The sequence below is a fragment of the Micromys minutus genome (assembly GCF_963924665.1).
Source record: "Micromys minutus genome assembly, chromosome: 1".
NCBI classification, from domain to species: Eukaryota; Metazoa; Chordata; class Mammalia; order Rodentia; family Muridae; genus Micromys; species Micromys minutus.
The window spans coordinates 65,972,556-65,999,895 of record NC_137969.1 but is presented as its reverse complement, the minus strand read 5'-3'; the positions used below and the strand labels follow the sequence as shown (position 1 = coordinate 65,999,895).

At 33.9% G+C, this 27,340-nt stretch overlaps 1 protein-coding gene across 3 annotated transcripts in view; it reads right to left on the bottom strand.

Moving 5' to 3' along the window:
* Positions 1-27,340, bottom strand: part of AKT3 (AKT serine/threonine kinase 3) — a 246,318-nt gene that overhangs the window by 66,849 nt on the left and 152,129 nt on the right. For all 3 annotated transcript variants that reach the window (XR_013974863.1, XM_080909361.1, XM_080909362.1), the window contains exons 4-8: positions 23,624-23,735; positions 16,304-16,448; positions 9,369-9,500; positions 4,440-4,505; positions 3,028-3,096 (exon numbers count right to left, since the gene is read on the bottom strand). Coding sequence is in view for 2 of the 3 variants with exons in the window: in XM_080909361.1 (XP_080765487.1) it covers positions 3,028-3,096; positions 4,440-4,505; positions 9,369-9,500; positions 16,304-16,448; positions 23,624-23,735 (524 nt within the window). In the remaining variant the exon portion in view is untranslated. The remainder of the gene's footprint in view (positions 1-3,027; positions 3,097-4,439; positions 4,506-9,368; positions 9,501-16,303; positions 16,449-23,623; positions 23,736-27,340) is intronic.

The following is a 27,340-nucleotide window of genomic DNA, read 5'->3' as shown; positions in this document are numbered from 1 at the left end:
ATACTTTTAACTTAAAAATCACCCAAATCACACCTCCAAAAATTAGTAAGTAGAATTCAAATGCTGACTGCTTGCACTTCTGTCTTATGTGAATTTAAAATGAGATGATTTTAGTTCACAGCAAAGAAAATGCCAGCCAAATAATGAGAAATCTAAGTAAGAGAGGATTTCAAGAATGACATGTAACTGAAAGTCATATGCAAAAACTTAAATGAATTTTATCAAAGACATTAATACAACTGTGTGCAGTTCTAACAAATCTGAGTAGTGAATCCAGGAAATGGTAGTTACTGAGTACCTACAGAAAGAACTTAGCAGAACAGTAAGAATATATCAGATCCGTAGGATTCTACCATGTCAGGAAACCCTATCCTTTATGAAATTTGAGCCTGTGAGAGATCACAGAAGGCCAATTTATAAGTTTTAATATGTATAGAGCTAAAGACAATTTGGCAAAAGGTTTAAGTGGAGACTTCTTCAACCAATTTTAAAAGTACTTTAGTTTTGAGGCACTATATTTCTCCAATATTTTTATACTTCTCATCTAAATTTAGTATCAGCTAAATTACTAAGCATGACATTAGCATATTAGTAACAATGTGATTTCTTAACATTATTAGACTTTAAAAGTTAATTATATAGGTGTTGATTTGTAGCCTGCACTGCATTCAGTGCTCCTCTAAGGTTTGCCTATAAATTTCTATTTCCTCTCTATAATTTTCTTCCCTGATCATCCATCCATTTGCTTCTTTTTTAAAATATCAAATACACAGTATTTGTATGCAGTACAAGATACAGAAGAATATCCAGTGAAAAGCTTTCCTTCCACCCTGCACTGAGTGACAAAGCCAGTTCTAAATCCCAGCAGACAATGAGATATTCACACACAGAGAAAGGCAATGTACACATGATCATGATACACATTTCTCTCAAGAATAATAGTAGCATGCTCTGTACTCTCTCATCTTATAATAGTTTATATATTTTAACAGCCACTTACTGAATGTTCATTCAAGATTCCATACTTGTATGATAAATGTGTTTATCCATATACTATTTGGTCACATATCTTTATTCTTGGGATTATAATTGCTGGAAACAAAATTGCCGAGTGCTTTCCTGTTGCTGGGATTAAAATGCCCTGACAAAAAGGGTATAGGGCTTATTTAGGCTCACAGTTCAAGGTTAGAATCAAGCAAGGTGGGGAAGTTACAGGAGCTTGAGGCAGCTGGTCATCACTGCAGCCACAGCTCCATGTCAAAGCTGAGGAATGATGAGTGCTTGTATTGGCTCACATTTTCCTTTTTACACAGTTCAGAATCCTAGCCAGGGAACGGAACTACCTGTAGAAATATGTCTTACCACGTCTATTACCTTAGATAACTTTCACGGATATGCACCAAGTCCCATCTCTCAAGAGAATCTCATCAAGTTAAGAACAGATTCCAAGAATATGCGTATTTTAAATTCTGACACGTACCAACATGGAAATCCCATTAATTTCATTTCCATTTCTATAAGTAAGATTACGACCTTTAAGTTAATATCTCCCAAAACTGTTCCACTTTGTTATTCTAATTCAACACATAGTTCTTCAAAATGACAAAAAAAAACCTTTATTAAGATTAACATTAGTCTTTCTCTGAACATTTTTTTCATTACTTGAGTATATCCAACATATTTCCCATGATCAACAATAAACCAGGTGTGAGTATTTCGAATAGTGATTTTACCTGTACCAACACACTAGCTCTTAAGATCCAAGTCCCACAGCTCCAAGCCATCACCATCTTCATAGTTCCATGGATGCCTTACTGCGGCTGACATTTTCTGTGTCTAGGTTATTACTATCCTGATGTTCAAGTTCTATTTGCTTTGTGCTCATCCACTGGTGGGACAGCACCATCTCCATTTGAACTGCCACTTCAAATTACTCGGTCCACTGATAAAATCTCAAAGTCTATCTTTCATAAAGAATTGTCCTCAATTAATGTATTTGTATTTGAGGATTAGATATTTTTAACCATAATATCTCACAATAGAAACTACATACTTCTTCATAGCAAAGGCAATGTTTTAATATACTCAGGAAAGTTTGTACTGTCTCTACATCCAAAACATGATTACCAAATGAATGAAGAAAATTTCAGATAACAAAATTATTAAATATAAGATAACCTTTCTGAAAAAAAATTGTTATTTATTTAGATTGGAAAGTAAAAATATTTGAAAGTCTATGAGCTACAAGCTTCTATTTAGTACATTTATTTCAGAGTTAGATATTTAACATATTTTTGGTTACTATTTCTATACATTACACTTCTATTTCACATTGATTTTGTTCAAAATAGTAAGAAGATAAAGGAAAAGTACTAGTGAAATGATTTAATTACTATTCAAAACTGTAAGATCTCTTATGTTTCTTCATTATCATCACATTCACTACTATTTGCTTTGTATATACAAGGGCAGTAAGGCCAGTTACAATGCATCTATAGAACACAGGTGACTGAGTTCAAAATAGTTTTTTTAAAGTTTTACAAGTTACAAAAAAAGGCTTATTTGAAAGGTTATCTAAAACATAATTATGGATCAATAGTTATACATCTGATAACCATAATTTCAGAAATCATACTATGCGGGCTGGAGAAGTGTTTCAGTGGTTAAGAGAACTTGTTTTTACAGAGAACCCAGGTTCAATTATCAGCACCCATATGCTGGCTCAAAACCATCTGTAACTCCAGAAGATTAGATGCACTTTTCTGATCTTACTGGGTACCAAGAACATGGGTGCTGCACAGGTACACATATAGGCAAGACATGCACAGATAAAATAAATCTAAAATAAAGAATATAATTATGCAAATATATAATCAAAACACTCAATTAGAAATATTCATCTTTTGTCTACTCAATAGGAGGAACTATGCAAACCTCTGTGGTACTGAGAAGCACCATAACTCATACTCTACGTAATGCTTTTAATGAAATACTCCATGCAAATGCTAGATTGACTTCTTGACTCACCTCTCCCCCATTAACATATTCCATCACAAAACACAAACGATCTTTTGTCTGGAAGGAATATTTCAAGGACTTGAAATGAAAAAGAAAACAATGTTAATTATAATGTTATATTCTTAAAAGTGTTATGGTACCAAAAATAAAACACTTAAAACAGTTATAATTAATGAAATGATACTGTTCCTTAGTAGTATATTTACTTTGTAGTAGTGCTCTCTAAGAATATGATAAACAAATGTAAATTTAGTAATGGTGACAAGTACTGTCAATGTACTCAGTGTGCTACCTCTCACTTTTGTAATCTCTACAGGGAATGCTAGTAAAAGTTCCACAGGAACATAGTTGCTCTTATTTACTATATTCAAAATAGTTTCAGTGTTACTTTGTATGTATATATACTAAGGCTAAAACATAACAAAAGTCAACAAGTTAGGCCCTAGTGAGTTTGTAAGTCACAGGATGATACTAAAATGTTATTACCCTAGAAAATAGACATGAAAGACTTTAACAAAGACCGGGTTATCAAGTGATAACTGTGAAAATCTCTAGATAGTCTTAGAATATTAACAAAGAATTCCAATTATAAACTGTAGTTGTTCTTTTTAACCTTAATATGCTTTGTACAAACAGGGAACAAAAATTAACTTTATAATTACTACCTAGTATCCAGATACCCAGACTGGATGGAAAATAGCCTGCCTGAAAACATTCTGCATACATTAAATCACTCTTCATATTTTTTCTAATGAAGAAAAGATAAAAGGACTTATTCTGAATTTAACATATTTTATATCCCTGTACTTCCACCATGAAATATCTTATTTTTATGAAGTGTACTCATTAAAAAATTTGACCCTTGAAAACTGAAGCTGTGTGGTCATTTTAATGTTTATCTGAAGCCACCAAACAAAAGAAATATAAAATATCCACTTTTTTCTTTTGAGATATTTCTGACACTGTAATCCAGGTAGCTCTAGGACTCATTGGAGAGCCCAGGTTGGCCTCAAACATGTGGAGAGCCTACTGTCACAGACTCCTCAGGACTAGAATTACAGTCATGAACCATATGTCTGTACTGCATTACTAGTTGAACAATAAACTTTAAATGTCTACCATCTTATTAATGAATTCCTTAAAACTCCAGACGTGACCTTCTTGCTCTGTGGACATTTTTAAGTCAGGGAGATACATGGGAGGAAAGAGAAAGGTTTCTAAAAGAGGTATGCATAGGTAATAAAGGGATTATAAATGCATCATAAAGAATATATATCTCTTAACAGTTTAAAAAACTGAATTTAGTCCATTATAAAAATATAGTACATATAAGTACATTTTATTTAAAACAGAGTTTCATTCTATACTACAACCCCACTAAATATAAAATGTCTTAATGTAGCAGTCTTCTAAGCACTTACTGTTAAAAATGGATGTCTGGTGTTCTTTAGTACTCTGCTTTCAGTAAGAGTGTGTGCCACTTCATCCTGAAAAGAAAGATAAACTGTAACTACATGTTGTAAGTACTAATAATACAAAATTTCACCATTTTTTCAGAAATCAGAAAACAGTGCTTATAGATTGAAAATAAAATACACTGAAATGCCTCCTCTGTGGATTAACATCCCCCCCCACCCACTACACCCAAAAATCAAATTAAAAGTTTAATTCTGAGAGGAAGAAGATAGAAATTAAGTAACTCACTTTGATCAAAGATCATCAATGACATTAAATTGACAATAAAAATTATTTAAGATGGAAAAAATGTGGGCCTTTCCCCTTAAAACAAAGGACTTATCATCTAACACTATAGCAAATTTAGTTGATATTTTCAGTTATAATACATATATTATATATTATATATACTCAGGGAGATATACAATTTATTGATGGTTGTAAAACAAACTCTCCTCAACAGTCAGTTATTTAAAAAGGAACCAACAAATACGCACTTTCACTCTAAATTAAACATTTTAAAACAGAAAGTAAGAGTGTACAAAAGCACATCTTTTTGCTTGTTACTTTTAAACATGTTTTTAAATAAGTTTTAAGTTTCTTACTTCAAATAAGTTTTAAAAGAAGTTTATTTCACTAAAAATGATTTTTCCTAATTTTCTTTAGAAATCTCATCTTCATTTGTAAAATATGAGCTAACTGAAAGGGATTTTTCTTTTAACAAATGGAAATCTTGAAACACATTTCACACTTGAAAGGCCATCATCCTAAAGATGGAGAAAGGAAGATAATTTCACAGTTTATTTCTAGAAAATTCTTAAACAAATACCTTGCTACATCAACAACACTTTTGGCAAATAAAAGTTAGGTCATAAAGAGATGGAGAACAAAACATCAGGGCACTGAATTATATTATCATACAAAAATATTTGGCCTTAGTTTATACCAAGAAGAAAAATGAGAAACAGATCTATCAGAAAGGCTAATATTCCAAGGCCATTTTGGCAAGTGGCTACCAACTGTGTATGAGCAAAAAGCAAAGTGAATTAAAAATGTAGTATTTCAAGCAAATTAAATTAAGAATAAGCAAACCCCTTCAGTCTTATTTTATAGGAGTCAAACTTTACTGTTCAAACAATTTGAAATTATATACCACTATGCTCAAATCAATCACAATTAGCACTTCAATAGGTAATAGCATAAATGATGCAAAAGCTTATAGATTTTTATACCCATTAGTACATAGCACAAAGGTTACCATGCAGAAAGAACTTTTAATGTTTGAACTAGATGTCAGAAAGTCAAAAGTTCATTCATTCAACCATTACTGCAACAACTATGCAGGATTTTCTAGGTCTAATTCACACACTGGAGACAGAGCCTTGACAAAGAAACAGAGAAAGTCCCTGTTCTCATGAAACTTTCATTCTAATCATTCAAACAGTGATCAGTATTAATGGACAAAGCCAAGGAGGCTTTGATAAGAAGAATCATATAAAATATAAATTACATGAAATACCCAGATGTCCCTCAACCTCAATGGATACAGAAAATTTGGTTCATTTACACAATGGAATATTATTCAGCTATTAAAGACAAGGACCTCTTGAATTTTGCAAGCAAAAGAATGAACCTAGAAAATATCCCGAGTGAGGTAATCCAAACCACAAATGACATGCATGGTATGTACCCACTGATAACTGGTATTAGGCAAAAAGCACAGAATACCTAGGATATATCGCCAACAGACCCTATGAAATTTAACAAGCAGAAATGCCTAAGAGGAGATGTTTCAATCCTACGTAGAAAAGGAAAGAAAATAATCACAGGAGACAGAGGGAGGCAGGGTTCTGGGTTGGAGCAGGAGAGGAAAAGGGGAACATGATCAGGTATAAAGGACAGGAGGAAAGCCCAGATGCCCAGGAGAATAAATGGAAGTATGTATTTCCAAGTCTTGTGGGACGGGAGGTTGGAGGACCCTCTAGAAAGTACCAGAGGGTAAGAGGCTCTCAGGACTCAATGGGGGTGACATTAACCAAGAGCCCAACAATGGGAAGAGGGAACTCTAAGAGTCTACCTCCAGTAGACACACAAGGGGAAGGACAGGGTTACCAACCCACAGTCAAAATTTCTGACCTGTAACAGTTCCTGTCTAAAAGAACTGTAGGGATAAAAACAGAGAAGAGACTGAAGACAGGACCCTAGCATGGCTGTCCTCTGAGAGGCTCTACCAGTAGCTGATTGAGACAGGAGATATCTACACTCAACCATTATACTGGAGTTGGGGAAAGGACTGAAGAAGTTGAAGGGGAGGACAACCCCATAAGAGGAAGACCAACAGTCTCAACTAACCCAGATCACAGAGAGTTCTCAGAGACTAAACCACCAGCCAGGCAGTACACACAGGCTGGTTTGAGGCCCCTGGCTCATAAATAACAGAGGACTGGCTGATTCAGTCTTAGTGAGAGAAGATGCGTCTTATCCTTGAGAGGCTTGAGGCCCTAGAAAAGGAGGAGCCCTGGTGGTGGTGGGGATACCCTCTCAGGGGCAAGAAGGCAGAGGAGTAGGATAAAGAACTGGGGGGTGTGTGTGGAGGGTACAATGGCGGGAATATAATGAATGATTTTTTAAAAAAGAAAAATGCTAATGGCAAAATAGGTATGACTGTTTTATAACAAAAAGATTTCTTTGTTCACAGATTTTACAGGTTAGTGAAGAAGACAAATAAAAATTGAATAACTTGCTAATAAATCATTAGAAAGATGAGGTTTATAAAAGCTATTATAAATAAGACAGAAAAGGACAAAACAATGCTACTGAAAAATGTGATCTTGGCGATGTGGTCTAACGGAACTGCAGGGGTAATGCTCACTTGACGGGATCTGCACTGTTCAGTTTACTAGTGCTCCACTGCTAAGAACAGCAAAACACAAAGAAACCTTAGAGAACCATCAAAGTACCCCAAGATAGAAAGAACATGGCATAGACTAATGTGATGGTTTGAGATATTTTTAGATTTAAAATGAATTGAAATATTCTAAAAGATACATGCCTCAACTAAAAATTTAAATGAAAAGAAATATATCTTTATATGCAACAAGAAAGATATTTACAGAAGAACTAGCATTTACCTGCTGTGGGCTAGTGTGTTAAGTAATCTGAGTCTGTAAACCAGAGAAAGATTAAAACAGCAGCGAAAAGCAAACCAATTTAATATTGGAAAATTATAATCTGGTACTTTAGAAAAATGAAAAATATTTCATTCTGTTTTAATAAAACAGTCACATTCTACATAATATTTTCCTAAATAAGTTTGTAAATTTTGCGAAGTTTTGTGATTTTTCCTCCTCTAAATTCTTTAACCATATGTACACAGCCAAGCAAAGACAGATAGAGATAAAAGGTAAGAAAATTCTTTGTTATGAACACATAATTAATAGGTAATAAGATATTCAAATATAAATTATGATATAAAATACATTTTAATGTATTCAAGCCAGTCTTTGAATACATTAAATGTATTTTATATCATAATTTATATTTAAGGTAAAAAAATTCCCATTAATGCAAATCTAATGGTATTATACTCTATATACACTAATTAATTTTTCTATGAAGATATGGTACATATAAGCTAAGAAATAAACATAGATGCCAATTATTTTCAATTACAATTAAAAGCAACATGTCAAAACAAGAATTTAAAAATAACAGTGAGAAAATTTTGTGGCTAAGACAATGCAAAACTTATTTAAAAGTTCATTTGCTAAAGATGATTACAAATGAATTTTAGAAGTACTAAGATTTAGAAACATATTCTTATGAAATTTCCTTTGAAATACAGATTTCCATATATTTAAGCATTTCAATATATGAAATACTAAATAAGGAGTCTTTAGGTAAAATTTCTTTCAGGGAAAGAAGCTTCAGAGTAAGACAATTTCCCAAGGTTACAATTATTCTCTCCAATTTTATCACTCACGCTCCAAGATATATGATCTAAAATTCTTCCTTAATTTGCTCACTGTTTTATAACAGTTGTGGTTCTCTGTCTGAGTGGGTGTGTAATAGAAACAAATTGGAATCTTTGCTAGCTGCACATCTGACAAAGAATTAATAACTAGAGTATATAAAGAAATAAAAAAGAAACTATCCAAAAACAAATGACCCATTCAAAAGAAGAATGGGCCTGAGATCCAAAAAGAGAGTTGAGTTCCCAAAAAAGGACAAAAATTGGCTAAGAGAGTTAAACAATGCTATATGTTCTTAGTCCCTAGCAATAAGAGATATACAAATCAAAACAACTTTGAGATTTCAAGTAGCCCCAATCAAAATTGCAATAATAATAACAATAATAATAATAATAGAAACAAAAACAAGTAACATCACTGTTGGTGTGGATTTTTGACAGAGACACTTTGGAAAACATTATGGAAGAGTCTTCAACAAAGCTAAGGATTAACTAACCTACCATATGATCCATATATACCTCTTCTTGGCATATATACAAAGGACTTAATAGTCCATTCCGCAGACACTACCCAGCCATCCTAATTTTCTACTCTATGCATAAGACCCTAGAAATAGAAACAGCCTAAATGTCCTTCCAACTGATGAACAGATAATAAAGAAAGAGTGAAAGCAATACTAACGTAATTAGTAATGTGGATCACAAATGTATAGTTTAAAAGTTCTCTAATTTTACAATGAAAATATTTCCTAAAGAGAATAACACAGTTTTGTCATAATTTATATAATATTACACTGGAAAACCTTAAAATTGACTGTTTTTAATCAATACTTTGATTACTTTGAGGAATCCATACCACCATTTACAAGAATGAATGCAGGTCCATACCACAGAAAAATTAAGTCACTAGCTTTTATACTGTTACCTTTGCAATAATGACTTCTTTCTTCAGAATCTTCATAGCATAGTATTTTCCACTTGCCTTCTCTCGAACCAAAATAACCTTCCCAAAAGTGCCTTTACCTAGTAGTTTCAAATAGTCAAAATCATTCATTGTCTGAAAAATATAAATTAAAAAACCATGATGGAATACTTGACACATATTATTCCTAGTCTGCTTGTATACACAGCATAAACTGTGATCCTGTTCCTACCAAGTTCTAGACTAATTTCAAATGAGGAAAAAAAAAATACTTCCACTGACTGTCTCTTTAGCAATCTGGGATACCAAAAATAATTTATGTACTTTTCAGGGTTTGTAGAAATTACTTTGAACATAGAATTTCTCCATACGTCATACTATTAGTTAAGTTACAGGAAATTTTCTTTAAAGTAAGATATTTTCAAGTTGGCAGGTTTTCGTGATTTAAGTAGTGCTACCTCAGAAAAAGTGATATTTAAGAACACACACACAATCATTTTTAAACATAATTAAAAACATTTTTGAAAAATAGGAGAAAAGAGTAAAAAAAATCTGTAAATATGCAGGTAGACTGGTCAGGAAGACAGACACAAAGATAAAATGTATCAGCATGAACTAAGTAAGGTGACATCACTACAGAACTACAGGCACTGGACAGACCATAAAAACAGCAGCTCTATGGCAGTGACACTGACAGGAAAGGAGCAAATCCCCTACATCGCAAACTACAGAAGCTCACCAAGGAAATAACAAAAAAGTTCAACAGCTCCGTGTAAGTACTAAATTTATATTACATTTCTACAATGAGGAAAAGTCCATAACATTTCAAGATAAACAGTACCAATTCTACAAAAAGCCTTCCTGAAAACTGCAATGGAAGAAATATTGTTAAGTTCACACTATGAGGCCAAAATCAGTCTGATAATAAAACCAGACAAAGATGCTGCAATAAAACTACAGATAATTGGCCTTTGTGTGTACATACTTAAAAAATTTTAAATATTTCATGAATGAATGCCTACATTAAATTTTAATATCCCTTGCCAATAACTTTGGTAATTTCATCCAAATGTTAAATTATAACATCTTAACATATGTAGTTCAAAGGCAAAAGAAATGTCAAAAAGAGAAGTAATTTATACTTATTAATTCAACTGAAATAAAAAATGTAGCTGTCCATATGTAAAAAAGTTACAAATACACTCATTTAGAAAAATAGTGGATAATTAAACATAGTTAATACCACTAACAGCTTTAAAAACTCAGATGATAAGGACAAACCTAACAGAGTCCAATAATGGCTGTCTTATTCTTGTTAAGTAGTTGTCTGTCTTTTTGCAAACCTACACCTTTCTTTCCCTTTCGCCAGCCCCCACTCTCAATTTCTATCTGGCTGTCATTTTTTATAGATTTTTTTTTTAAAGATTGTAAGTACATAATTTCCTCTATTCCCTTTTTTCTTTCCAGTACCTCACTGTAACATTCTCACTCTTCCAGATTCACAATTCTTTTTTTAAATTGAACTTTATTTTAAAAAACAAAGATAAATGTACAGATTTTAAAAGCATGTTTGCATAAAAGTATATGAATACATTTTTGTCAGTACTTGATTTTTTTTAAAGGTTTGATAGTGTGCATTAAAATCTTACTAGTTACAATGAGCATAAAGTACATGTAAAAGAAGATGTAACCTGGAAATAGTCAAAGTTTTCTTGGTGTGTAAAGATTAAGCATAATGTTTTTTCATCTTTTATTTATTTATTTTTGGCCTTTGTTTTTCTTGAACTTCATATATTCTGAGTTGTTTCTAGGGTGTTCAGAGCGTTCTGGGGTTAGTATCCAATTATCAATGACTGCATATTATGTCTGTTCTTTTGTGACTGGGTTACCTCACTCAGGATGATATTCTCTAGATGCATCCATTTTCTTAAGAATTTCATAAAGTCATTGTTTCTGATGGCTGAGTAGTACTCCATTATGTAAATATACCACAATTTTGTATCCATTCATCTACTGAAGAACATCTGGGTTCTTTCCAGCTTCTGGCTACCATAAATAGGGCTGCTATGAACATTGTGGTGCATGTGTCTTTGTTATATGTTGGAGTGTCTCTGGGGTATATGCCCAGAAGTGGAATAACTGGGTCTTCAGGTAGCACTATGTCCAATTTTCTGGAGAATTGCCATCCTTTCCAGCATTTACTGTCATCTGAGTTTTCAATCTTGTCCATTCTGACTGGTGTGAGGTGGAATCTCAGAGTTGTTTTGATTTGCATTTCCCTTATGGCTAAGGATGTTGAGCACTTCCTTAGATGCTCCTCAGCCATTTGATATTCCTCAATTGAGAACTTTTTGTTTAGCTCTGTACCCCATTTTTAATAGGGTAGTTTGATTCTCTGGTGTCTAACTTCTTGAGTTCTTTGTATACCTTGGATATTAGGTCTCTGTCAGATGTGGGGTTGGTAAAGATCTTTGCCAAATCTGTTGGCTGCTGTTGTTTTCTTGACAGTGTCCTTAGCCTTACAGAAACTTTGCAATCTCATTAACTTCCAATTTCAATCTTTGACCTGAGAGCAACAGCCATTGGTGTTTTGTTCAGGTAATTTTCTCTTGTGCCTATGTGTTCTAACTTTTCCCCTACTTTCTCTTCTAATAGTTTCAGTGTACCTGGTTTAATGTGGAGATCTTTGATCCACTTGCACTTGAGCTTTGTACAAGGAGATAAGAAAGGGTCTATTTTCATTCTTCTGCATGCTGAGTGCCAGTTGGATCAACACGATTTGTTGAAGAGGCTGTCCTTTTTCCATTAAATGTTTATAGCTCCTCTGTCGAAAATCAAGTGACCATATATGTGAGGGCTCAATTCTGGACCTTCTATTCTATTCCATTGATCCACGTCCCTATCTCTGTACCAGTACCATGCAGTTTTTAACACAACTACCTTGTAATATAGCTTGAGATCAGGGATGGTGATTACCACAGATATTTTCTTATTGTTGAGGATGAATTTCCCTATTCTAGGTCTTTTGTTATTCCAGATGAAATGGCACATTGCTCTTTCCAACTCTATGAAGAATTGGGTTGGAATTTTGATGGGGATTGCATTGCAGATTCACAATTTTTAATTGTCTTTGATTAGTCTATAGAGCCAGGCTTTAGGCCTGGTGATTAATGTTTTCTCTTCCTTAGAAATCCTCAAGAGCTGAGTAGTACTCCACTGTGTAAATGGACGACAGTTTCAATATCCATTCCTCCCTTAAGAGACATCTAGGTTCTTTCCAACTTCTGGCTGTTATAAATAAGGCTGCTATGACCATAGTGGAACATGTGTCCTTGTTATATGTTGGAGCATCTTTTGGGTATATGCTCAGGAGTTGTATAGCTGGGTCCTCAGGTAGAACTACTTCCAATTTTCTGAGGAACTGCCAAACTGATTTCCTGAGTGGTTGTACCAGCTTGCAATCCCACCAACAATGGAGGAGTGTTCCTCTTTCTCCACATCCTTGCCAGCATCTGCTGTCACCTGAGTTTTTTATCTTAGCCATTCTGATTGGTGTGAGGTGAAATCTCAGGGTTGTTTTGATTTGCATTTCCCTGATGACTAACAACTTTGAATACTGCTTTAAGTGCTTCTCAGACATCTGAGTTTCTACAGTTGAGAATTCTCTGTTTAGCTCTGTACCCTATTTTTAATAGGGTTATTTGATTCTCTGGAGTCTAATTTCTTGAGTTCTTTGTATATTTTGGGTAGTAGCCCTCAAATGGACGTAGAATTAGCAAAGATCTTTTCCCAATTTGTGTAATGCTGTTTTTGACTCTTGACAGTGTCCTTTGCCTTACAGAAGCACTTCAATTTTATAAGGTCCCATTTGTCAATTCTTGATCTTAGAGCATAAGCTGTTGGTGTTCTGTTCAGGAAAATTTCCCCTGTGTCTATGTGTTCAAGGTACTTTCCATTTTCTCTTTTATTAGATTTATCAGCTATTAAAAACACTGATTCTATAAAATTTGCAGGCAAATGAACAGAACTTGAAAATATCCTCAGTGAGGTAACCCAGTCACAAAAGAACACACAAGGTATATACTCACTAATAAGTGGATATTAGCCATAAAAGAAGCTCCTCAGTTTAAGACTCACAACTCTATGAGTTAGGTACTATAATTATCCCATTTAAGCTAAAGGATGGGTCAGAAATTCTACCTAGGCATTAACTCATGAATCTTCACATTCTACCATTATTTTACAGTTTTAACGGTCTACTGATTATGAACCACAGAAATGCTATAGTGTACACAGTGAAGTTATATATAATGTACAATTAAAAAACTTAGATATTTTATCAAGATATTTAACTTTATCAGATGACTCAACTATAAAATGGCACATTAGTAGTCATCTGAATATAATAACATACTTCAGATGACTTTTAAATGGATAAGTGCAAAAATACTGCTCAAAACTTACTGCAAAAGTAAGTACAACATGAAGGCCCAGTAATGGCAATTAGTGATAATGATGAATTACAGTCAACTCAGTAATTATGAAAAGTAAAAATATATTATTCAATTATTATCGTAATAGCCAGTCTTTACAAAAAATACCTTCACATATTTTCACTATTGTATCTTTCAAAGCTATGTCTTTATTCATTCTTTTTGCTGATTAATGTCTACACTTATATTTAATATACTCCCATCCATTGGACATAGTACATTAAGTTATGGTGTTACAAACACACCATTTTCAACTGCTGGCTTAGAAATATCTTACTAATCTGTTAAGCACATATATTTAGAATTCCAGAAAATCAAGCAGAGCATAACTGGTGTAGCTTGCTTTTTATTTGTAATGCAGTAGTCTAAAATTCAAAGGATGTTATTAAGGGAAACTTGATTCAAATTTAATATTACACTCAATCTTCAAATTATAAACATCTATGCAAAAGGGAATTTCTTATATGAATAAATGGAAAGACAGGTTATGTTCATCTTCCTCACTGAGAAAGCAATTAATAATGGCTTAGCTACTCTAATCAACAACCACAAAAGAGAGGATACACTTATTCAAAGGACAGAGAATGGAGCACTTAAGTACACTGTTCTAGAGAATTTGGGTTGATTCACACATGGGGCTCACCACCATCTGTAGCTCCAGATCTAGGGAATCTGATGCCCCTCTTCTCACCTCCCTGAGCACTGCTCACACTTGGTGCACTGATATACTTGTAAGGAAATTATCTATATTTTACATGTAATAGTAAAGTACAGGAAAATTAAAAATAAAAAGACAAAATGTTCATAGGCATCAAGTACAAAATGATATTTTAATTAAAAAACCTTCACATAGTGAATTAATCCTCAAAGCTCTGACTATATCATTTCACTAAAACCACTGACAGCATGTGAAAGGGTATGCATCTCAGAATTTTTAATCCAGAAATGTCCCTGTCCAAGGGAAAGACAGGGACAGAAGTAAATGGGACAGAGACTGAAGGAAAGGCCACCCAGTGACCACCCCACCCAGGGATCCATCCCATCAGCAGACACCAAACTTCCACATTATTGCTCATGCCAAGAAGTACTTGCTGACAGGATTCTGGTATAGCTGTTCCCTGAGAAGTTCTCCCAGAACCTAAACGAGCATGGGGCCCCCAATGAAGAGCTAAACGAAGGACTGAAGGAGCTGAAGGGGATTGCAATCCTATAAGAAGAACAATATCAACTAACTGAACCACTCAGAGCTCCCAGGGACTAAACCACCAACCAAAGAGAACACATAGAGGGAGCCATGGCTTCAGCGACATAAGTGGCAGTGCAAGGACTCATCTGACATCAATGGGAGGGGAGGCCCTTGGTCTTGTGGAGGCTTGATGCCCCAGCATAGGGGATGTTAGGGCAGTGAGGTGGGAGTGGGTAGGTGGGTGGAAGAGCACCCTTGTAGAGGCAAAGGAGAAGAGGTAGAGGGGGAATGGGAGAGAGGATTGTGAAAGGGTTACTGGAGAGATATCATTTGAAATGTAAATTAATAAAATGAATAATAAAAAACAAAGAACTTAAATCCAGACAATTTAATTTAAAAGGCATTCTGAGCACTATACTAATACCAGGAATGGAATTCAGTGGCATAAGAGCATGTACATACCCCTTAATTAAAAATTCCAGCACTGCAAAATTAATTAACTAATTAATTAATAAAGAAAACCCACAAAACATAATTGATAATACTTTGAGCATTTTTTTCTTACCCCCTACCTGAATATAATTTACAAAGTAAACAGCATATGTATATGTGTGTATACATTTAACATATACATTTAAATGATGTTTTAATCTACTATCCATTATCAAGTTACAGACTGAATAGTTTCGGCCCATTTTTTCTTATATGTGAGAATTTTCAAATTCTCAGTCACTTAGACTAGTTTTAAGTACCATAAATTACATAAAGAAGCTATTTAAAACTTTTAGAGCAATGAATAATATTATTTACAATTCCTGTAGGTTTATATATTAATCTAGAGCACGAAAGAGAAAAGGTTCTATTTTCCTTCTTCATTGAATCATGAGCAGCAATTTCAAAAAAAGGTATTATTTACCTGACTTCTCGTTTTCCAGGTAACTTTCTTTAAGGTTGAAAGCACAGGGCAAAAAACCACAGGCTATTTTTCCATTTGATTCCCAAGTTTCTAAAATGCTGTTACCAACTAAATAAAATGTTATCTATGAAGTACGTCAATCAGAACTCCTTCCTAAGTTCCACAAACATCCTGGGCTAAAGTGCTGGTCAATTTCTGCATTGTAAGCAACAGGTACTTCAGGTTCACAAAGGTTATACATACAATACAAAAATTGGCCTCTGTGTCTCTCAAATATGGCTTTCAGCATTTTTTTTTTAGACAAAGTGTATACTTAGGAGAATATGTCATCATTATTATTTACCTTTCTTTTATGATGGGTTGTAGATGCATCCATCTCTTCCTCTCCGATATTATCAATCTGTGAGGTTGGACTACAATTCATCCTCTCCTCTTCTTGCCTCTGCAGTCGGTCAGCTACAGCTTGAATAGCTTCTGTCCATTCTTCTCTATAAAAAAAAAAATGAGTTCAATTTCTCATTAACAGAAGACAATTGGTTACTTTAAACCTTTTATAAATTTTAAGATGAATGCAAATAGTCTATTGGGTAGTCACTCTCTCTGCCAGTGTCCCTGGTGATAATGAAAGCCTAGTCAGGAGTAGCACTTAATGGGAATTGTATTGTTTCATGATCATTCAATATTACATATAATGTGTTTGTCTACACACACACACACACACACACACACACACACACACACACACACAATTTAATTGAAGTTGCTTTGGGGTAAAAATACTCCAAAACCATAGATTCTCAACAAAAACCTTAAATGCCAGACGCAGAAAAACTGCTTTTGAGCATTTGGAAGGAGAGTCCAAGACACATCCAAACAGTGTAAGCTATTGCTGCAGCCCTTTGTGGCCTTCCAGGAGCGGAAGGTAAAAACATATTGAAGACATCACACAATTAACACATAGTATTTGGGGGAATCAATCACAATCTGACATAAAAGCCTGAGAACTAGCTCTCACAGAACTAAAAAGAACTATGTGAGTTGCCAAGCAAGAAGCTATTCAAGCAATAGTCCTATCTAGCTGTAATGCCTATGAACTAGAATAACAACCAGAAAAATACATTCTGAAAGGTGAAATAGTAACACTAACACCATAGAGATAACTAACAGACAACCAACTTGACATAAAACTCATTCAATAGGAGTACATTCCTGCCTCGTATTATAAACTCAGCAAACTACTTGTGGCTGGGGAGGTCATGAACCCTATAAGAGAACCTACTACTGTTACTTTCCTAAAGCAGTATAACCTCTAACTGTATTCTCAACAGTTATCCTTAAAATAACAGGTAAGTGTATCTCTCACCTCTCTCTCATCCAAAAAAAAAAAAAAAAAAGAAAAAGAAAAAAAAAGAAAAGAAAAGAAAAAAACCAGAAACAAACAAACAAACAAACAAAAAAACTGTTCCATTTGTAATAGTTGCAGACTATTTAATGAAAGTCACAATTAGTCAAAATTTAGAAAACAAACTAGTGTGTGCCCGACACCAATTAATACATTTACAACACAACCCTCTACATAGGCTCAGGGGAAATCATGGAAAAGGGAGGTGGATGGACTGTAGGAGCCAGAGGACCAGGACATTTACTGCTATATATTATCTTCTAAAGAAAAGTGGGGACATAAAATAGAGGTAAGTATGAAGGAGGAGGAAGGGGAGTAGATCTGAGAGGAGTTTTGTATATAAATGTACAGTGTGTATGATTAAAAACATTTATTAAACTCTCATAAATATAATCAAATCATTATCTTAAAATACTAATAATATTTTAAAATGGAAAAATAAAAACTCAGTTCAAAGCTATTGAAACTACAATTAAATTTTATTTGCACACATTCTACCTATGAATAAAATAATTCCTTAAAATCTGATGCCTTCTTTTTTAAAGAAGGTGTTTTTAACATGCTTTCCTACTGACCCATCTCAATGATGCCTCAAACTAAAAATAATTTTAATTTTACTTTTATTCTTGGAACATTCTTGTTTTGTGGCACTTACTTGGTTTCAACATTTTGAGTACATGATTATATTACCCCCAATTATTATTTTATTCAATATTTTTTCCTGTATTTTTATTGTAATGTTACATTTTGCTCTGTTTGCTAATTTGAGGAAAGACTTTTTTCTCATTCACTTGATATTTAACAACCTTACTGGCATAGAAATAAAAAATTAATTTAAATTTTTTCCTCTTTCTCTCAAATTCCTTGAGAGTTCAATGATATATCTGTAAGACCTTCTCATTGTCTAACTTCGCCCTAAATTCTCTCATTATCAGTTTTTATTATCTATGCAGTGTCTGCATACTTCATGTTGCATAATCTCATCTCATTGGTTTTGGAGGTCACTAATTTTCAGTGATGAGAGGCCTAAATTATGATTAAAACCACTACTAATAATCATAATTACAAAAGTTTTACCTGTTTCTTTTTTACAATTCCTTACTGTTGAAAATTCCCTGGCCTTAAGCACACTGAGCATACATGAGCATAGCACTTTTAATCACTGTTATTTAATAATAACTCTATTATCTAGAGCCCCTTTGTGTGTAATTCTATAACATTATTTGTCTTTGTAGTTTTAACTACATTGTCTTAAAACTCTGTACATATATTTTAGATGATTCTTAAACATTATGTATGAAACAGTCAACAACTTCAGACTTAGATACAATGTAACTGCTTAAGAATTATTGTGATTCCTTCATAATTTTCTGACAGGACAAAGATCAAGATGGTAGTGAACTAGAAGCTCATTCCTTGCAAGCTAGATTTCACAGTACTAACAGATACAGAACAGGCTATTGGAGAAAAGTCATCAATAGTCTTACACAGCATAAACTCTGTCTAACAAGATATTCCCAACAGGACTGTCATGAGAATAACCAAGTACTGTCTGGTTTAAGGACCACTCCACAGGAGAAAACAAATATCTGCTAATGTAAGTATGGCCAAGGATCTATGACCAGTTAGTTCATGAGCTCTAAGAGAGAAAGTGCAATTAACATTTTGCTAAATAGAAATACTACTAAATTATATTCTAATCACATCTTTACACTTTGTAATGCCACTTTAATAAGGGAAGCTTCTTTTATATGGTGAATTGAAGTCAATACAGAGATTCATTGTTGCCCAAAATGTAGATAATAAGTGACTGTGGATGGAGTGCGTATCCATCAATAGGACATCTAAATCACATCCCTTCCCCACAGGGATCTTGGAACAATGAGGAAGAGGGAACAGAAAGATTGAAAGAGTCACAGGTAGGGAAGGATGGGGAGAAAGAATAGTGTCTACTTGGCCTGACAGGGCTGCTGTACTCATGAACTTCCAACAACTATGGTTGCTTCTATAAGAGAAAGCCAGTTCACATTACAGCATGACCTGGAAGGAAATCATGAGGCTACTGGAGAGAGAATGAGTTTTTTTCAGGAGAATGAACACTGATAGGTTGCTTCTGTTACCGTAGATAGCCCTATGCACCCATGAACCTTTTGATGGTAATAATTGGATTCAATGAATTACATTTTTGTTAAATGAAGAAAACATGAAGTTGGAAAAGGTACAGGGTTCAGGGTGATCCAGGGTGATTTGATGTGGTGTGGAGAGTGGGGTGGTTATACTCAAAATACACTATATACATTTATAAAACGTTCAAAGAACATACAAATAATACACATTCTAAGGTTACAATAACTGAAACTATATGGAATCTGATTGAAGACACAGGATGTCAGAAATAGATATAAAAGAAGTAAAAAAAAAAAAAACGTGCATACATGGTCATCTTTCATAGGATGCAACTACATAAAGCCAAAAGAGACTTTCTTCAACAAATGATTTTGGAAAACATGGGTGTCAATATGAAAAATAAAGAAATTTGAGTCTTATTTTAAACCACACACACATACTTCAAAACAAAGACCTAAAGCTACAAAGCTAAGAGAAAACAGGTGAAATCTTCGTGACACCTGTCTTACCAGTGATCTTTGACTATGACACCAAAAATACAGGCCACAAAATGAATACTAATTAAAAAAAAAAAACTACTTTGAAGTAAAAAAAATAGCAGAATGAAAGTGACACTTAAGAAATAGGCCAAAGGGTCTGAAAAAAATCTTACATATATATGAAATATATTTGCATATATATAAAATGTTTGTTTGTTTTATTTTAAAGAAATTCTCCAAGTTTAGAGCTAGACAGATGTACACAGGCAATTTCAGGCCAGCTAGAACTAGACCCTGACAAAATAAAAGTCTGTATCTCCATATAGCCTTCTGCCACAAAGAAACAAAGGAAGTTAGTTTCTAATTTTTGATAAGGAACTACTACAACTCACCAACCAAACAACAACCAAATAAGTAATCCAATTAAAAATGAACAAAATATTGTTCTCAGCAGTTCCCTACTCTGGCAAATGCAAATCATGAACACAGTGAGGCAACGTCTCACTCCTTGTTACAAAGGGCATTAGAAAAAGAGGGTGACAGGTGTTAGTGGCTACTAGTAGTAGGTGCTGTGAAAAAGAGTATGGTAGATTAAATTTCAAACATTTTAAAATTACCCCATGATCCAGCCATCCCATTTCTGGGCATTTACCTCAAAGAATTAAATTATCTACTCAAAAATGCAACTGCTTGACAATGTTCATTATAGTACTAGTCACACAAGTCTAAAAGTATAAATAAGTATATTTATCAACTGATGAATGGACAAAGAGCATATAGCATATACACACAGTAGATTATTCTTCACTCTTTAAAAAGAACTGTCATTAAAGGTAACATGGAAAAAACTAGAGATTTCTATGCTAAGAAAGCTAGGAATAGAAAAGACCATATTATCTCATATGTATGAGAAATCTAAAAGTGTTGAACTTCTAATTTTGAAGAGAATAGTGATGACCAAAGTTTATGTTGTGCTACTGTACAGTTGAAGACCACAGATAGATAATAATATACTATGCATTTCTAATAATTACCTTAATTAAATGTTTGAGGAGAGAAATATAATTTATACATATAAAATTATGACATGGTATCCACTAATATGTATGTTTTCAATTAACATAAATTTAATTTTAAAAACAAATGCAGTCAAATATCTAAAAACATTTTTATTAAAAAAATATAAAAAACTGCTTCAAGTTAAAAATTTAATAAAGTATTTTTAAATTAAAACCAGTATTAGTATTAAGAACAACAGAAAATATAAAAGCAAAAAAGAAAATGAAAATCTAAATATTTGAACATGTGTGCGCCCCCCCACACACAGAGACACACAAATGTGCACATGTGCTCATGACAGTATGCACACACACACACATGCATGCACACAGAGGAATACTCATGCACAAGCATACACATGTGCAACCCACATATCCATAATTTAATGACTGTGAAATAAATGAGTCAGTAAGATCTGAGACTTTAGACTCTCCACTTTAAAAAATAATGTCCCAATCCTATATTATCTATTGAAATAAAGTAGAACACACAGAAAGAATCCATCTAGTTTACAACACAAAAAGAATTTCAGTCTGGGACAAGAACATTACACAGGATATAGAACTCTGAGACACCTCTAAGTCCTACTGACACTAGATGGACTATGAAATCTCCAGACAGCAGGTGCCTAATGAGTGTAGAAAACTCAAACTCCAACAGTAACCTCAATAGGTTACTATTTAACATTTTCTTAATAATAGATGAAGAGAACTGATTCTTCCGGTGGGTGGACAGATACGGAAGGGAAGTCAAAGGAATTTAGAGGTTTAAGAGCTGACAATAGCTATTGTCTACCTCACATCTCATATTAATCTCAACTCTCAGGAAGTCAAGGCAGGACTGACACAAGAGCTACATAGTGAGTTTCAGGCCAACCTGGACTGCAGAGCAAGAAACTGTCTAAGCCCTTCCACCCAAAATCAAAACGATATGGCTTATATGGCAAAATCAATCAAGCTTTAGTAACTGTTAGAAATCCATACATAATAACATTTTCCAAAGAAATACAATGCCATGGGAGCACTGCACATATTCATTACCTACTAAACACTTTGCCATCACACCCCGGACTGTACAAAACAAGATATGATCCTTGCTGTCAAAAAGTTTACAAAAAGCAAACAAAAGTAATAGTAGTAATACACTTGCATTAAAAACTGGGGAGGGGCCTGGAGGGATAGCTCAGTGGTTAAGAACATTGGTTGCTCTTCCAGATAACCTGGGTTTGATTCCCAGTACTCATAGGGGAACCACAGCGTTCTGTCTGTAACTCCTGTTCCAGGAGAATTGAAATCTTTGGGGCTCAGGGTAGTATGCAACATGGCACATGGGCACACATTATGGCAAAACACACATACACATAAAAGGAAAAGAAAAAGAAATAAAGCTATGTAAATATGCAGCCAGAGGACCTACGTAGCCTATCAAAATCAGGGTAAGTAACTGGGAGGAAAATTGCTGCTTGACACTAGACCCCAAAGGTTACTATGGCCACAGCTGTATGTCCAGCACAGGCAAATGAAGAACTCAGTGTGCCGAAAACCTAGGGCAGATATATGGGAGACAGGCATGAGAAGGGGGTACGCATACGCTTGTATACAGTCCAAAACAAAAAATAATATTGCAAGTATAGAAAATAAAATATTATTTGTGTCACACTCGTATTACCTTTTCTATATTTCTACAATATGTCACAATTTATTGATTGAGGTATTATTAAAATGATATTTTTGAATAAAAAATGCTAGAGCTAGTTCTTTAGTTCAATGATAAAGCACTCACCTAGCATGTAAAAGCTTTTGGTTCAATACAGAGTATTTCGAAAAACAACAAAAACTTTTGTCATTGATCATTTCATTAGGATTTTAAAAAATTTTTTCATTGAAGTCTTAGAAAAGTATGTTGGAATAAGTTACTCATTTAGAAGAGAAAGCTATTCATATTCTACTTTAAAAATTTGTTGATTAAAATAAAATATAATAAAAACTGTAGGAATATAACTTTGTGATTGATTTTGCTAGACCTGAGTCATTATCAAGCCATCAAAGAAAAGAATATTAAAGGAGAAGTAGACAGTAACAAAATAGTGACAAAACCAGCAGATAAAAAGAATGGAAATACAGCCCCATGGATGTAATAGGGCTGATCAGTATCATAATGTTGCTGCTCATCAGTCTTAGGACATTGATTAGTAACACTAATCAACGCTATTATTTACTAATATTCTAAAGTTTAGTGAAAAATCTAAGAATTCTTCTTACTTGGCCATCTGAAACTAACATGCAGACAGGCAGCTATACTTAAAAACTTTTACTACCACATTTCATTCTGAATTTCAAACATAAGCACATATAGTTTATATATAAAATGTGTTCAAGTTTAAAAATATGTATACCATATTCAGAAGAACTTTATTTTAAAGTAGTCCAAGGGTGATTTATCATTTTCCAACCCTAGTTAAACATGCAAGATAACAGAAACAGAATAAAGTGTAACACATTGCAAATATATTTATACCTAATTAAAAATAATGAATCCAGATACAAATACATTTTACACTATTTTTTAATAGAGTAAGAATGAACAAGTCTCTTACCTTTCCTCTGGAGTATCTACATGAAATGTTCTCTCTATAACAGTGGTCCATTGAAGACATCTGATAATAAATGTATTTGGCTTTGGTCGTTCTGTTTTCATTAACTGACATTCTAAAAATAAAATTAAGTATCAGTTTAAATGCACAGTACTTAAAATATTAAATAAATAGTTGACAACTACAGTTTTACTCTACACAAAATAATCAGCAAACACAGTTGTTTTCCAAAAATATCTGTTCAAGGTTATTCAAACCTGATCTGAGTATTTCTTTGGCATGCTAAGCATGACTCTTCAATTTTTCCCAAACACATCTTGTTCTTTCCTATATATTTACCTTCTGCTCTGAAACACCCATTTGTCGTAACCCTTTCCATTTTGAAGAACCAATTGTTATTGAAACACCAATCCTTTAAAGTCTAGATCAAATCATAATCATCCCATAAATGTTCTGTTTGCTTTTGGGCACAGACTTGCAGTGTCTACAGTTTCATTTATTTATTAGCATGCCCCTTGTTTTTCACTAGATATTGTATTATATTATCAAACATTTTATTTTTATTCTTTTGTTTTTGGTTTTTTTCTTATTGAAAAACTATTTTAAAAAACAAAGATAAATGTAAAAAATTTTAAGCATTTTTGCATAAAAGTATATAAATACATTTTTAAGGTTGTAATTAAGTATTTGTGAGTACGTGTACATACACATATGTATATATGTAACAATAATATAGGAAAAGAGGTTATTAATTTGAGGGGATAAAAGAGAAACTGGGAGGGGCTGTAGGAAGGAAAGGGGGATGTGATTCAGTTCTATTTTATTAAAATATATTCTTTTTTTTTCCCCATGAACTTCACATAGTCTGTGAGTTGTTTCTGGGGTGTTCAGAGCATTCTGGGGTTAGTATCCCATTATCAGTGGATATATATAATATGGATCAGCATATTATATCCGTTCTTTTGTGACTGGGTCATCTTACTCAGGATGATATTCTCTAGATGCAGCCATTTTCTTAAGAATTTCGTTAAGCCATTGTTTCAGTAGTACTTCATTGTGTAAATGTACCACAATTTTTGTATCCATTCATCTACTGAAGGACATCTGGGTTCTTTCCAGCTTCTGGATATTATAAACAGAGCTGCTATGAACATTGTGGTGCATGTATCTTTGTTGTATACTGGAATGTCTCTGGCGTATATGCCCAGAAGTGGAATAGCTGGAAATTCAGGTAGTACTATGTCCAATTTTCTGAGGAACCGCCAGACTGATTTCGAGAGTGGTTGTACCAGTTTACAATCCCACCAACAGCGGAGAAGTGTTCCTCTTGGATCTTGGGCAATCTGACTGGTGTGAGGTGGAATCTCAGAGTTGTTTTGATTTGCATTTCCCTGATGGCTAAGGATGTTGAGCACTTCCTTAGATGTTTCTCAGCCATTCGATATTCCTCAATTGAGAACTTTTTAAGTCTGTACCCCAATTTTTAATAGGGTTGTTTGATTCTCTGGTGTCTTGCTTTTTGAGTTCTCTGTATACCTTCGATATTAAGCCTCTATTTGATGTGGGGTTGGTAAAGATCTTTTCCCACTCTGTTGGCTGCCATTTTGTTTTCCTGATATTTTACATAGGAGCTGCAAACATTCAATGGAAAAAGGACAGCCTATTCAACAAATGGTGTTGGTCCAACTGGAACTCAGCATGCAGAAGAATGAAAATAAAACCCTTTCTTATCTCCTTGTACAAAGCTCAAGTGCAAGTGGATCAAAGATCTCCACATTAAACCAGATACACTGAAACTATTAGATGAAAAAGTAGGGAAAACCTTAGAACTCATGGGCACAGGAGAAAATTTCCTGAAGTGAACACCAATAGCTCGAGCTCTAAGGTCAAAAATTGACAAATGGGACTTAATGAGATTGCATCGTTTCTGTAAGGCTAAAGACATTATCAAACATTTTAAAAGGATAGCTTACATCTCTGTGAAGTCTCTTCAAGCTTGTAATAAACTGCTTGTAATTCTTAGTGTACATAGTCACTACAGTCAGCCAGGAACTGACTAGATTCTGTTAGGGAATACCTAGGAAAACATCAAAGCATAGTCTAATGTTGCTGGTATGGATTTAGAGTCCCATGTCTCTCTCACAAGTAAAGGAAGCAGAAGCCACTTGTGAACGGTAAGCCAAGTAGTATTGTCCTTAGTAAGAACCTGTAACCCTCACAAGCTAAAATCCAATTATGGGACTGATAAAACAGTGATTCGTTCAGGTGATGGGTCAGAGGTAGAGAAAAGTGCCATTGTGTTCCTCTTTATGACTAGAAGGGCAAAGAACCATGAAACTGTAATTGTTAAAAGAAAAAACAAGAGGCTGAGACAAGATGCTTCAGGTTTCTGAATGTGCATGGAGCTGACCTGGTGCCAGAACACTCTGTACCCAGCCCCCACTGAGAGAGGACCAGTCTCACAAAAGTGCTGGCACATCTGAGAGCACAGGTGAGACCACAACTTCTTTGAAAATTCCTGTTTTAAGAGGAACCCACCTAGAGCCCTCTTAACACAGGAATTAGGTAGCAGTCTGACACTGAATCCTTCCAGTTTTGCCTGTTCCCGGAGCTAACCCAGTCGTGACACAGCACTCTCTATACCCAGAACCCTCTGGGAGAGAACTAATCCCTCGAAGTGATAACACTTCCTAATTTTCTATCCTCAGGCTTCATTCCATTTCTGATCTTTTTATTATTTCTATTTCCACTTTTATTTTTTTACCAATCTTTCCAACACTTTTTCTCTATTTTGAGATATTTTTATATAGTAATAATATAGATATATAGAAATTAACAATTTATTTAAATACTACCACATTCCCAAACACTTAGCTTTGAAACACATGTTTCCAATATAGCCTGAAAACAGTATACATGTACTAATTCATTTTCTTTTTTCTTTAAACTTTATTTTAAAGTTTACCTGAAGATCCAGCTATTCAGCTTCTGGGCATATACCCCAGAGACACTTTAATATACAACAAAGATACATGCACCACAATGTTCATAGCGGCTCTATTTATAATAGCCATAAGCTGGAAAGAACCCAGATGTCCTTCAGTAGATGAATGGATACAAAAATTGTGGTACACTTACACAATGGAGTACTACTCAGCCATCAGAAACAATGACTTAACCAAATTCTTAAGAAAATGGTTATATCTAGAGAATATCATCCTGAGTGAGATAACCCAGTCACAAAAGAACAGAGATAATATGCAGTCACTGATACTGGGATGCTAACACCAGAGGCTTGCACTCCTCCAGAAACAACTCACAGACTGTATGAAGTCCAAGAAATAAAGAAAACAATATATATATATATATATATATATATATATATATATATATTTACAAAACAAGAAGACTTTGACTATTTCCATGTTGCATTTTGTTTTGCATATACTTTACGCTAATTTTATCTATTAGGTTTTCAATGCATACTGTCAAGCCCTTGAAAAAATCAAGTACTGACTAGAAAATATATTCACATAGTTTTATGTAAAAATTATTTTAATATCTGAAAAAAAGTACTGACAAAAATGTATAATTTTAAGCAAAAAATGTTTAAAATCTGTATATTTATCTTTGTTTTGTAAAATAAAGTCGTTTAATTAAAAAAAAATAAGAAAGAAAGAAAGAAAACACTAAAAGAGATAACCCTATAGGTAGAACACC